At 37.0% G+C, this 14,741-nt stretch overlaps 1 protein-coding gene across 1 annotated transcript in view; it reads left to right on the plus strand.

Moving 5' to 3' along the window:
* ITCH (itchy E3 ubiquitin protein ligase) overlaps positions 1-14,741 on the plus strand; it is a 114,738-nt gene that overhangs the window by 57,330 nt on the left and 42,667 nt on the right. Inside the window, exons 8-12 of the mRNA XM_008571249.1 lie at positions 4,256-4,413; positions 5,944-6,133; positions 6,232-6,244; positions 7,640-7,822; positions 11,866-11,935. Coding sequence (XP_008569471.1) covers positions 4,256-4,413; positions 5,944-6,133; positions 6,232-6,244; positions 7,640-7,822; positions 11,866-11,935 — 614 coding nt within the window. The remainder of the gene's footprint in view (positions 1-4,255; positions 4,414-5,943; positions 6,134-6,231; positions 6,245-7,639; positions 7,823-11,865; positions 11,936-14,741) is intronic.

The following is a 14,741-nucleotide window of genomic DNA, read 5'->3' on the forward strand; positions in this document are numbered from 1 at the left end:
GGGCTGGCTGGTTAGCTTAGATCACAGTGTTGTTGACACCAAGGTAAAGGGTTTGGATCCCAGTACTGACGAGCCACCTAAAAAAAAGAAATATTGTTCAACTTCATTAAAGAAAATAACATTTTTATTTACCAAATTGGCAAATATTTTAAAACTTTATGGTAAAATGGGCATTTTTATATCCAGCTGAAGGGAGAACAGATCAATTATGACCTCTAAAAATTTTTTTTGTAACAATTTAGCAGTCACTATTTAATCCTTCAAAATGTTTGCCTGTTTTGACTCAGCTATTTTACTCTAGTAATCTATCTGAAGAAATAAAAAATACAAAAAAATCAATGAAAAGGAAAAATGATTAAATGGTCTGTTCATATGATATTCTGTAGTAATTCAAAATGTTTTTGAATAATTTGGGGGAAATGCCCAGTATATTTGAGTAACAAAACAGAAACCTACCAGAATATGAAACCATTATACAAGTACATTGTATGATCACAGTCGTATCCAGTGAAAAAGGACTGGCAAGAGAGACTCCCATATCTTAGTGGTAATTATTTCCAGGATGTGGGATTGCAGGTAATTTTAATTTTATAATTAGAAGTTAGTTTTTCACTTTGAAAGTGTTTTTTGAAAATTAAGATGCATTAAGTTGGTTGATTGCATAAATACAAAAAAGTATCATGAAGGACAGGGGAATAAGTAAACAGTTTGAAGAACAGTTAAGATTGAGGAAGCATTTTAGGTTGGGGGGATTGATTATGTTTGTGGACTCAGAGGAAGGATCTAGAAGAAGGAATGTGATGAAAATACAAGAGAGGCATTAAATGATGTTGGAAAGTCCTAGAATCGAGGACACATATAGACAAATTCGCCTTCAAGAAATGGAGATTTTTTTCAGACATGGTAAACAGAAGATGGTTAGTGGCACAGAGAAATTTTAAGGTAGGGAAGAAAGTTGAAGGATAGCAGATAATCATCATTTTAGTGGAGGAGAGGAGTCAGGGTCATCTACAGATTGGGATTAGGTATTTGAGGAGATAGAAAAGCTTTGCAGTGGGAGCTGAGAATGTGGCCAGGAGTGAATTAGAGGTGTAAAAAATTATTGATTTCAAAGCAATATGGATAGTCCAATTGAAGTTGTTGAAAAATGTCGACTATAGCCCATATTGTCTCAGTTTCTTTGATGTAATCAGGCTTTGAGAAGTTGAGTACTGCCCATATAGAAACATATAAACTGAAGAAGCATGACTTTAATTTTTTTCTGTCTTTTGCCTGGATATTTATGATCATACAGGACCTAGTAAGAGTTCTTTGTCCTACCAAATTACTATTAATATTTTTGTTACTGTTAATTTTAACATCAGTACACTAATTCCATTGAACCTGAGGTGTTACTACTAGGTTGTCATAGTCATCTGTCATTTCTAATTCCTTAGCTCCCAGGAGACTTGAGCTGTAATTTCTTCTTTTTAACAAGGTGGGGGAAGGGGGATGACTTTTTATCTTGTGAATCACTGGAAGTGAAAACCTCAGAACTTTTTCTTCCTGGGCCCAGTGGAAAATTTATCAGAACCTTTTATAGAACAGTCTGCCCCTTTAAAACACTGCTTAGTTTATTTACTCTACTAAAATACACTCAATTTTTCAACTGGAATATTTTCTAGCATTACTTGTTGGCCCCAGAGAATAGTAGTGGAAAAAGTAGATGAAGGATTAGTTGTAGTGAAAGGATTGCTAGAGGAGGGGTGGTGGGTGGGCAGGAGTGAAAGAATTAAAGGTGCTAGGGAGAGTAGCCTATGATGAAGCCTGAGTGAGATTTGATAGAAGAGGTTGAAGGTCATGATGAGACTGAATGAAAGATACAGTAGAAGACAGAAGGAATAGGAGGTTGTAATTAGAGGGATTTTAGAGTTCAAGATCTAGGAAGAGGAGCAATTCTAAATACCAAGGAAATTTAAGGAGTTGTAGTACACAGGTTGTCAGATTACTACATTGAGAAATTGAGATCAAGATGTTAGCAAGGTTAATAGCGTGGATGTTAAAACTCCCCCAATTTTATTTATTTCTTTATCTTTTGGCGGCTGGCCAGTACTGGGATCCAAACCCTTTACCTTGGTGTGTTACAAGGTGGTGCTCTAACCAACTAACTGGCTAACCCCTTGTCCAAATTTAAAGCCCCTACAACAAAACATAGCATTTTTGGAATCTAGTTTCTTCTGCACCTTTGTCATGGCATATTTACCTCATGCCCTGAATGTTCCTCCTCCTTCACATATTCCTAAAACTTGTTTAGCACTGGATGAGCAATTTAGTATGAATTTTCCAGCTGAAAGGTATTTAGGAACCACATAGTCAAGATAATGAATTTTGAAAGAGACTAAATAACTTTTCTTTGACATAATTTGTCAATGGCAGTCAGAGCTAGAAACCTTAATTTCCCACTTTTGGTTCATTCTACCTATCAGTCATTGTCTATCTTGTTGTCTGTCTTTTAAAAAGCAGCAAGAACTCTTCTTTTAAACTAATTAGTAATCTCTTAAAATAGTATGGAGAGGTAATACTCAGAGTTTCAAAGGGGTATATGATTCAAAATGGGTTTAGAACCTCACTTAGAGGAAGGGGAGCAGTGTCAAAGCTGCCTCTTCTGCATTTGGATCATATTCTGGGGTGGTTTGACCTTCCTGCAGGCAGTCAACAGTAATCAGGTGCAGACTGCCAATTACTGAGGTATTTCCTTTAATCAAAATAAGCATTTGAGGAACCCCACAGCAGTGCTTGTCATACCTTGCTGTCCATACATATCATCTGGGGATCACGTTAAAATGCTAATTCTGATATCGTAAGTCTGAAATGGGTTCCAAGATTGTGCAGTTCTGACAGACTCCTATATGGTACATGAACTTCTGGTCCAAAGACTACACTTTGAGTAAAAAAACCCTAAAGGACTTCTGGGGAATGTAGTTTGAATTATTTTTAAAATATGCTAGCTCTTTGAGGAGATGGATTTGTTCATTAGCTTGACTGGAGTAATCATTTTACTATGTATATGTATATCAAAACATCATTTTGTACACCTTAAATTTGTCACTGCAGTACATGCATTACACGAAAAAAAAGAAAGATTTAATACATGATGCTGCCTCTCTATTTCCTGAATCTGTTAGATTTTTTTTTTTTTTTTTTTTTGGTCTTTTTTCATGTCCGGCAACGGATCGCAACCCTCAGTGTCACGCCCGTACCGGACCGGGACCGGCAACGGGATCGCAACCCTCGGTGTCGCGCTCGCACCTCGCTCAGCCAGTGAGCGGGAACCGGTCTGTATGTGGGATCCGAACCCTCGGCAGGAGCGCCTCTGCGCTCCCAAGCGGTGCACTGTAGCAGTGCGGCTCCGGGCCGGCCCTGAATCTGTTAGATTTTATTTTGTTCGTTCTTGTTCTGAAGATCCAGGAGTATGAGTTAATCCATTTTAGTAATTTGCAAATAGTAGATATCAAGAGTCTTAGTTAAGGGATCTTCAAACTCTACTCATACTCTTGTTTTTAATCCATGACTAGATAGATCCCCTCCAGGAAAAGGAATCAATTATATTTAGCTGACAGTAGTAGTAGAAGCTTTCAATCTGATATTTTCTTCCTCCCTTTCTTTCCCTCCAGTTGATATTATTTTGAAGAAATGACAGCTCCTTAAAAAAATAGGTCTGTGGGCACCTCTACTCTAGATCACAAACTTTGAACATTTTGTATACCATTATACTAGGGTAGGGGCGGTGCCCAGTTCCTGGGAAATACTTGTAAGTGTACTTGCTTGTCCTCGCATGGGTCAGCCAGCCCTGCCTCAAATTTGAATTAATATTAATAGCCAGTGGAAACCAAAAAAGCAATGATGGTGAACTTGTATGTGCTTGTGATAAAGTAGTACCCTTTCTAAGGTATTGGGTTTTTGAGAATGTTTCTTTGCTCCTGCTTATACAGGGCCTTCTGAAGACTTATTTGAAATCTGAACCAGCATACTGAATAGTCCCAAGCATTTCTGTGCCCTTGGGCAAATTCTCACTCTTTCTGTATGTGGATGGGCTCTGGGGGTTATATATGATTCTACCCAAGGGCTCTTTATGTATTTGATAAGGCTGGCCTAAAATTAGGAAGCTTTTCTCGAACTCCTAAAACTTTATGTTTTGGTCTCCCTGCTGATTTTTTCGTCAGTTCAAAGAGCATTCATTCTTGCTTTCCTCTCCTTTCTTTGTCTTCTTACCTAGAATGAACACAAATGGATCAGATGACCCTGAGGATGCAGGGTCTGGTGAAAACAGGAGAGTCAATGGGAGTAATTCTCCGTCACTCTCAAATGGCGGTTTTAAACCTTCTAGGCCTCCGAGACCTTCACGACCACCTCCACCCACCCCACGTAGACCTGGTATGTGTTCCAGCCTTCAGTACTGTGATTGTAAATAATGTTCTCTTTGGGAATTGATCCTCAGGTGTCAGGAGATCCTTTTGTGTAAGTTTTCTGGCTGTATATTTACAGCCAAGAATGATCTTTCTATATAGGTAATCAAGAAGTGCCTCTTCCCTAAATTTTCCTACCGGGGTGAAGTTACTGCGGCAGTGCTCTAGTGAGAATGAAAATCGCATGTGCATTGTATAAAGGATAGACAGTACAGATTTAGATTGCAACTTTCTTGCATGGTTTGTAACATATAAGTATGTCATACGGTCAAGAATTTGGTTGCTCATTACCATTATATGCTTTAAAAGGGCAATTAGTGAGTGGAAAATAACACAATGGTGCTATAAATGATATTCAGATTTTAAAGCAAAAGTTATATATACAACAAATGAAACATATTTTATGTGGTAAAAATGTAAACATCTACAGGTGAAATATCCCTTTTTCTGATTAGCCAGAGCAAATCTTTAATCTTATCTTTTATTATTTCCCTCTGCCAGCAGTTGGACAGGGAATGCAAAGTAGTTAAACCAAATATTATTAGAAAAGTAAATTGGTTGTCCATAAGTCATCTTTTAAAACAAATTTGTATTTAATTATACATCTTCCCCTTATTCTGTAAATAATTGTGTTAATGTATTCCAAGTCTTTAATGCTGTATAAAGGGTCTGCAAAAAGTTCATGGAAAGATTCATATTATCTTTTCACTCAATTTTTCTACGAGCTTTTTGAGGTACCCTTTTTTCTCTCTTTGTCATAATATTGCTGACTTCTTCCAGGAGTTGTTTTGTCAAGTATGTCTTGAAGATGTAATAAGTAATCAATAACTGTTTGTAAGAATATTGCTTATTAGTCAGACCTTCTGTATACATAACCAACAACAAAAATTGGTCTCTAACCTGAAGGGTTTCATAGGAAAGCAGTTTTAAGAATCTGGAAAATTACTAAATGAATTTATAATATCAAGAAATACTAATGCTTTCCTATTCTAAGTTTTTATTTTCTGTGGCATCAGAAAATCAGAATCTGTATGTGCTTTGCAATTAATAATGAGACTGAGCAAAGACCACAGTAGTGTGGTGGTCTTACAGAGGGAGGGAACATTCCTAGGGCTGCAAAGTGGAGTGGGGGGGAGGGTGGTTGGGGGACAATTGGGTGGGGATGCAGGGTATAAAAGCAATTTCTGGTAATTTATATCTCATGAATATTCAAAATAATAAAAAAAATAAATAAGAATAAGGGATGTTTTCAGAAATGTCAAAAATAGTAATAATAATAATGAGACATAGGGTAGATGGGACCCAAGAAGTTGTGAAAAGTCTGTTAAGTGGGAACATTGGCTATTTTTCATTATTTTCTTTAAGTAATTTGTGTATCTACATCTTAAAATTTATATATATCATCTACCTTTTTATTTCTTAAAGTTAAAACTCTATCCTGAATTTAGATTTCAGAGAATAAAAGATTCTTTTCCTATTTTTCCCAAATCTTTTATAGCATCTGTCAATGGTTCACCATCTGCCACTTCTGAAAGTGATGGATCTAGTACAGGCTCTCTACCACCAACAAATACAAATACAAATACATCTGAAGGAGCAGCATCCGGATTAATAATTCCTCTCACTATATCTGGAGGCTCAGGCCCTAGGCCATTAAATCCTATAACTCAAGCTCCCCTCCCACCTGGGTGAGTGACGTTTTTTGGTTAACATTTGTTTTCTTTAGGCTGCTGCATATATTCATTAATAAGAGAAATAATACTGAACTTTATTCTTTCAATAACAGTCTTCACAAAATTGTAACTGATTTTTAGGGGGTCTGGAGTCAAACCAAACAAAGAAAGCTCACCACATTTGAAATTTCCCATCTCATTTCCAGGGCAAAGTCGAAGAATATATTTTTTTATTGAAGGACTCTGAGCTATGGTTAACCAAGGCCAAGTAGTGAAATAGTCACCTAATTCAGATTGCTTTTATTGGAGGGGGAGAAATCCCTTTTTAGAATCAATAATTTTTTCCATCATAATGTCATTATAGCAATGTAACAGATAGTTTAGGAAACTGAGAAAATTAGTACTTACAATCCCATTTTAATTTCTACCGTTTATTTTAAAAATTATACTTTTCAGTATAGTTGTTATACATATATACATTGTGGCATTTAACTCAGAATGCTGATCAAAATTAATTGGCTGATAAATTAATAAACTCTCATGATGAGAATTTTAATTGATACAAGGATTATATTATTTGTGTTGGTAGTCAGGCTATTTTCCTTTTGGAAAGCCTACATGGGAAGCCAAATTAGAAGGTTGTTTGTGCAAAGGATTAGCACAAAGAAACTGAATGCTCTTGGAAGTCATTGGTACTTCCATGCTATGATAGTTTACTCCTATTTTCTTCAATTTGGGGATAAACCTGCCAAGGACAAAGAATACTCAGATTGGCGAATCTGCACACTTTCTCCTTTCTACTGTACAGGGACACGTGATAAAGGCTTATTCTTTGATTTCAATTTTTCTAGAATCCAAACAGGCCATTGCCTTTGGATTAGTTCAGCCTTTTTTCAGGTTTTATAACATTAATTATAGCATTCTTTTCTTTTTTTTTTTTTAAAGATGACCGGTAAGGGGATCTTAACCCTTGACTTGGTGCCGTCAGCACCACGCTCAGCCAGTGAGTGAACCAGCTATCCCTACGTGGGATCCGAACCCGGGGCCTTGGCGCTATCAGCACCGCACTCTCCTGAGTGAGCCACGGGCTGGCCTATAGCATTCTTTTCTACTCAAGTCCTAAATATACCCTGAGTAGATTGAGAGTGACTTTCGTCTCTCAGTGAGTGAACCAGCTATCCCTACGTGGGATCCGAACCCGGGGCCTTGGCGCTATCAGCACTGCACTCTCCTGAGTGAGCCACGGGCCGGCCTATAGCATTCTTTTCTACTCAAGTCCTAAATATACCCTGAGTAGATTGAGAGTGACTTTCGTCTCCTAGGTGGACTGACGTCAAGCCTCTGTAGGAATACAATTTGTCTCCTAGAGAGGACATTTGCATAGAAGAAATCTCATCCACTGTGTGTCATCTTCAGAAGATGATATTTCTTGACTTTTTTCTTAAATTCTGTTGGTATTACTTTATAAACTGACACGCTTATTTGCCTCAGTTCTATAACATGGTCATTTAACGGAAAAAGGCAGCGACAAGATTAAGGCGGGTTGACAACATGGGACGTATTTATTATGTTGACCATTTCACAAGAACAACAACATGGCAGAGGCCAACGCTGGAATCCGTCCGGAACTATGAACAGTGGCAGCTACAACGTAGTCAACTTCAAGGAGCAATGCAGCAGTTTAACCAGCGATTCATTTATGGGGTGAGCAGCCTGTTATATAATAAACTTATAAGAATATTCAGTTTTTAACCCTTTCCTGCATATGTCATTAAAGCACTAAAATGAAGGTATGAGTAGGATGGCAACCCAGTTGTTGCTGTTAATAGGTATTATTTTCAGACTTTGTCTGGAATATTCTGTGTATGTGATCTATTCTTTCCTTTCTGTAATATCCCAAAGTCCAACCTCCTTTTCTTTTCTTTTCTTTTTTTAATTTTTTTCCTTTTTGTCTTTTTTCGTGACTGGTAACGGGATCGCAACCCTCAGTTTCGCGCCCGTACCGCGACTGGCAACGGGATTGCAGCCCTCAGTGTTGCGCCCGCACTGCGCTCAACCAGTGAGCGGACCGGTCTCCATATGGGATCCGAACCCTCGGCAGGAGCGCAGCCACGCTTCCAAGCGCCACACTCTACAGAGTGCGCCACCAGGCCAGCCCCAACCGCCTTTTCTTTTTAATGAAAAAAATTAAAAAGAAGTGAAGACAACTTAAGATTCATGAACAAAAGAATTGTAAAAATAAACCCAAGTAGTTTGAAAAGAATTAAAGCAATTATAAATTTAGTACTTCCTTAATTTAGCAGAGCATTTGAAGACTTAGGTCTAAAGGAACCTGACTCTTGGGCCAAGCCCGTGGCGCACTCGGGAGAGTGCGGCGCTGGGGCAGCAGCGCTCCCGCCACGGGTTCGGATCCTATATAGGGATGACCGGTGGGCTCACAGCACTCACTGGCTGAGTGCGGTGCAGCCGGTCTCAAAAAGGACAAAAAAAATAAAAAATAAAAAATCAATAAAGGAACCTGACTCTTAAGTGATTGTACAGAACTAATGATAGAGTTGAATCACTTTTTAACATTTAAAAGTAAAGTTAACCTAATAAATTATTTGGTAATCTGGGAGACTGAAGAAATTTTATTCCTTATAGGATTATGCTAAATATATTATTCTGGCTTTAGAACTATATTATCTTTGGTATAAAAACATGTGTTTTGGGGGCGTCAAAAATGGTTTACATTTTACATACTTTACAGTAGTATTGCAGCAGTAGTGATACATACACTAAAATATATTAATGCTTTCTTTGCTACGCAATCTTTGGTACTTGGAATTTCATAATCTTTCAAGTAATAAAGTATCACAGATCTCTTCTCTAAACAAAGGGAAATAGTCCTTTGAGAAATTTACTTCTCTGTGCCAAACAAGATGGATTTGAGTAATATACAGAACAGGAGAAAACCAACTCTCCAAGAGTTAAGAAAAAGTGGCCCTCTCCATCACTATGTCTTCCCCTCCACTGGTGTCATCCCTATTAGAATCTATCAGAGTAAAACAACACCATTCATATTCTTATCCTCACTAAGCATTACCTTTTTTCCTTTTCTCCATATTCCTGCTTCTTGAACCTCATCATTATAGTGCTTATCAGTCACTGATGCCGCCAAATTCACCTTTATCAGCAGCCTTCCTTTCACTCCCTGATTGTATGACTAAGATACCTTTCTTTCACATAACAGTTTCTCCTGCCAATTTCTCTAGAAAGATATCACTATATTCCCATTGCGAGTGGTTTTAGAGGTAAAATTAATTTTTGTCTCTTGCCTGCATTACCCTTCTTTTTATTTTTATTTTTTCTGTGCTGTTTTATATCTTCCTTTCTTTCTAAATTATAATTACCTTTGGTATGCCTGGCCAAATTTTTTCTGGGTTTGAATGCCTAGCTTGCCTGCCTTCTTTAAAACTAGTTTCCACATGGGTGTCCAGTGAAAACACAGTGGGCTTTGGAGTCAGGCACATCTGGATTCGAATCCTGGTTCCACAGTTACTTTCTGTATATGACTTTGAGTAAGTGACTTAAACTCATCAAGACTCATTTACTTTATAAAATACATATACATACATATATATACACACACACACATACATACATACACACAGCTGCCTCAGAGGGTTTTTTGGAGGATTCTATAAAGTTCCTAATGTTTGGCACATACTAGATATTTAGAACTGTTAGTTCACATCTCTTTTCTCCCTCATATCCACAACTGTAAATGTACTCTTTATCTCAATTTCTGGAACACCTACTATGTGTAATGATTCATTGTAAAATTGTTTAGTACTCAGTCTTTGGAACTTATTTTTGAATTACAGCTTTTATCTCATTATCTGTGTTCTTTTTTTTCTCCAATCCAAAATAATCTGAACGATGTTCTGAAATTCTTACTCTTTGTTCTTATTAGAGCAGTTCTAAATTACATAGAATTTAAACAGCCTATTTTAGTTACACTTAACATTACCAAAAATTGTGAACTGCAGTGAATGAATTTAACATTAATACCATCTACTTAAAAAGCAGAGGCTGAGAAAAAGTCTGTTTATTTAGTATATGAAGTGGTCTCTGCCAACCACTGTTGTTCTCACTGTGGTTGCAAGGCAATAGACTCTCATATATCCAGCATTTTTAATCTCAGAATGGATAGGATTGTTGATGAAACACTGTGTAATGGCTCTTCCTGGCCGGTGGCTTCACTGTGCATGTCCCTCGTTCATCTGTCCAGGGAAAGCCAGTGGAGTAGGCTTGGGTCTTAAAGAATGATGAAAACAGTTTCTTATGCCAAACTTCTCAGACCTGATTTACAACTCCAGCTCAAACCATGTATAGTGTTTCTCCCTGGCCTCCCTACTCTCACTCGTTTTCATAATTGTGTTTATCAGGAGCAAGGCCATTTCTTGATAGCTCTATCTTCCAAGAGCATTTAAATCAGAAGTGGAATCTCTCTCATATCCTTTAAAACCAGTCAGTTAACCTGGTTTCTGTAATAGGTCAGTGACATGGGGGAAAAAAGTAACAAAAGAGACAGTAGTGGAACTGCTCTAGATTGAGATGTGAGACTCAACCAAATGTAATGTGAGGACTTTGCTTATTAAAATCAGGATCCAAACAATCAGGCATTTAATTACAGGTTAGGTATTAGATGATAACAAAGTTAACATTGCTTCTTTGCTAGGTGTGATAAGATATTATGATTATGTAAGAAAATTGTCCACAAATTCTAAAGAGGCAAAAATGTAGGGGTGAAATGATGTTTGATTTTTAATTCAGCAAAGAAGAAGAAAAGAGGTAGATAAAGAAGTGTGGCAAAATGTCAATAATTGTTGAATCTTGGTGCCAGTTATATGGGGTTCATTGTCATGTTTTACTTTTTTGTTTTCTATAATAAAATTATTTTTTATAATAAATATTTAAATATTTTTCTATAATAAAAGCAGTTAGATTCTCTTGTTTGTTTAGTTGTCTTACTAAAAAAGAAAGGGCTCAACCAAGACTTAATGAGTAACCGCGTACTTATCTCTGCTTTATTAACCACAGCAAAACATACTCATTAACCCTACACAGAGTCACTATGACTTGTGCTTCTTTTTTTCTAAAGGTTGACTCTTGCTTTCCTTTTATCTTATCTAGTCAAACCTTTCTCTTCATCAGTGTGATAATTGCAAACAGAACTTTAAGAAGTCTTTCATACAGTTCTAGGTCCATTAATACCTTCCATATGGAACACTTTCCTTTTACTCATCTGACAGCCTGCTCTGTCTGCTCCCTCAACACCATTTTCACAATTCTTTGTATATCCCATGTTCTGTATGTGATCTGTTTTCAAGTTACACATGCAAGACTTTTCTCAGCTATCATATATTTGTCTAATTTTTATAGTACTGATGTAGTAAAATTTGTAGCAAAAAGGAAAAAATGGTCATTTTGGGGGTGAGGATTATATATTTGTGTAATATTTTAATTTCAAATAATTGTAAATGTTAAATAATGTTTGTAAAGGGTTTTTTTTTTTTTTTTTAACTTCACCAAAGTATATTGGCATTTGTCTATAACCATGCGACACTTCTCTAAGATGTGAACTCGGTAAGAGTGTGTTATGTTATACATGGCCGGGGATGGTATATCAGAACTCTATGCTTGCTCTCCAATAATCTGTTTTAAGTTGTTAATTTATTTTACCACTTTTTGGTTCTTTTTAGAATCAAGATTTGTTTGCTACATCACAAAATAAAGAATTTGATCCCCTTGGTCCTTTGCCACCTGGATGGGGTAAGTCACATTAGTTTTCTCATCAAATTCTGTTATTTTAAAAATTAGGCATTTGTGGGATGATATTCTGCTCTTGCTTGAGTGAATGTCTGAGAAATTTTTGGGGTGTGTTAGTTTAACTCTGGAGTGCCAAATAGGCATTAAATTCCCCAAATATTCTAAGTTGACTCTTTGATTACAATAAACTTTTATTGGAATTCATAGTTATTTTACTCTTATATTTAAGAATATTGATCACTCAGCAATAAAAAAGGAATGGACTATTGATATACACAACAATCTGGATGGACCTCAGGGGCATTATGCTTAGTGAAGAAAGTCAGTCTCAAAAGGTTATATACTGTGTTATTCAATTTATATAATATTCTCAAAATGACAAAACTAGAGATGGAGACAGATTAGTAGTTGTCAGGAGACAGGGTAGGTGGAAGGTGGGTACAAATACAAGAGGTAATATAAGGGGGTTCTTATGTGATGATGAAACAGTTCTATATCTTGATTGTGGTGGTGATTACATGAATCTATACATGGGATAAAAGAGCATAGAACTATACATTCACGTAAATGAATTCAGCTTTAAAAAGTGGTGAAAAGTGAACAGGGTCTTTAGTTAATAGTAAAGTAGCATTGTCAGTTTCCTGATTTTGGTATTTTACTATAACTATATAAGATGTCACCATTAGAAGAAACTGGTTGAAGCATACTTGAGACTCTGTACAATTTTTACGACATCTTGTAAGTAATAATTATTTCAAAAATAAAAAGCTTTAAAAATATTGTAATCACATTGGCTCTTCTAAAACAAGTTCAGAGTTTGGTTGAGTTGGCATTACCTAAAAGAACAGTATAAGGAGAACATGAGAGAGTGGCAGTTTGGTGCTCTACACTGTGGAGCACATGAGTATGTTGTTATTGGATACATTTGGTATCTTAGTTATTAAAACTTTGTTAACAGACTTTAAGATGGGCCTACCTTACCAGGTTCTGTTTTATAGTGTTATGTAATAGTCATAACACTCTAGTAAGGCTCCAGAATAAAGATGGCAATATTGAAACAGTTTTGCATGGAAGCAAAAGAGAATATAGAGGACCGGCCTGGTGGCACACTCGGTAGAGTGCAGCGCTTGGGAGCGCAGCGGCGCTCCCGTCAAGGGTTCGGATCCCATATGGAGACCGGTCCGCTCACTGGTTGAGCGCGGTGCGGGCGCGACACCAAGGGTTGCGATCCCGTTGCCGGTTGCAGTACGGGCACAACACTGAGGGTTGCGATCCCGTTACTGGTCATGAAAAAAGACAAAAAGGAAAAAAAAAAAAAGAGAATATAGAAAATGCAAAACAGCAAAGCCAAGCCAGTTATGGAATCAGGTGGAGTTTTATCTTAGAGTTACACATATTTCATAATATTGGTGTAAATTCAGAAAGTGACATTTCTAGAGAGTCATGTTGGAAAACATTGGTCCCCAAGATAGATTGCTCTAGCACTACTGAGTAATGGAGGAAAAAATTGACATGTCAAGATCACATGAATCTGGGCAATAAATGATATTGGCTGTATAAGCCTTTGTCTGAGAAATCCCATTGCTCTTTTATTAAAGTTATTTATCCTCAAAATATTCCTGTGAGTCAAAACAGTAAAGAAAAAATAAAAAACATGTATTAGGCCATACTTATAACTGTTATTGTTACTAGCTTGTAACAAAGGGAGGATATAAGAAAATTGTGAATTTCTGTCTTCAACATAGGCTGGCAGTTGGGAGGTAAGGAGTCTTCTGGCTCTATTGGAGCCCCAGAGTGGTTAGTGTATGGTTGGTATAAAGTACTTTAGAAGAGGGGATGTTGCCCTTATGTTGCAAATTGAACCTGACCTCTTAGATTGCATTCTCTGATGTGGATGGCTTTCCCAGCTTTATTTCTAAAGTTGTTGTACAAGGGTACTTCAAAAAGTTTGTGGATAGATTTGTATTATTTTTCAATTCTATTTTTTCAGGAACTTTTTGAAGTACCCTCATATGTCTGTGTAACAGAGGGAGAAATTGAAGCACTAAAGTGATATATTTGAAGGTCTTGTATTTATCCTCTTAATTTTATCGCAGAAAAACTGTGACCATTTTACTCCTTCTCTGGAGTAGCTGTAGGAAAAAAATGCCTCTTGCTCATAGAAATCTGAATTGTGGGCTATTAGAAAAGTTTTTCCTGCAAGCTGGTCCTTGCTTTCTGTATTTATCATTTTCCTCATCATCTAGATCTTTGTCATTTTTACTTTAGCCAACATCACTTTCCTAAAATACTGACTCTAAAGACCTAGTTTATCCAGGTTATTAGCTTCTTGCCCTGCTGTTTTATAGTCTGTGTATTTTTAGGTTTCACATTCCTGAAGTTGAAGTGGTGCCTTCTTCCAAAATGAGTTCATGATTATCCTACTCCTCGAGCTGAGCTCTGCTTTATGACTCTTGGCCTTCAGGGCATATGCCTTATTTGTGGAACCAGTGATAATACTGGTACTGTATCAGATGAAGAGAATCACCCCTCAAGATTGACCCAGGAAATAGAATCCCAGCTGACAGCCTGTGTTTTCATTTGGAGATTGACAGCATTATTTTTGTGACTCTGTATATATTTAATTCCAACTTCATCACTCTTTCAGATTGTTATATGTTAAGACTAGACCACCTTATAAGCTTATAAAACCACCTTAATAAACTGACAGTGAAGAATTTTTTTTTTTTTTGTCTTTTTGTCTTTTTACCCGTGTCCAGCAACGGATCGCAACCCTCAGTGTTGCCCCCGTACCGGACCGGGGACCGGC

The sequence above is a fragment of the Galeopterus variegatus genome, unplaced genomic scaffold, assembly GCF_000696425.1.
Source record: "Galeopterus variegatus unplaced genomic scaffold, G_variegatus-3.0.2 Scaffold670, whole genome shotgun sequence".
Taxonomy (NCBI): domain Eukaryota; kingdom Metazoa; phylum Chordata; class Mammalia; order Dermoptera; family Cynocephalidae; genus Galeopterus; species Galeopterus variegatus.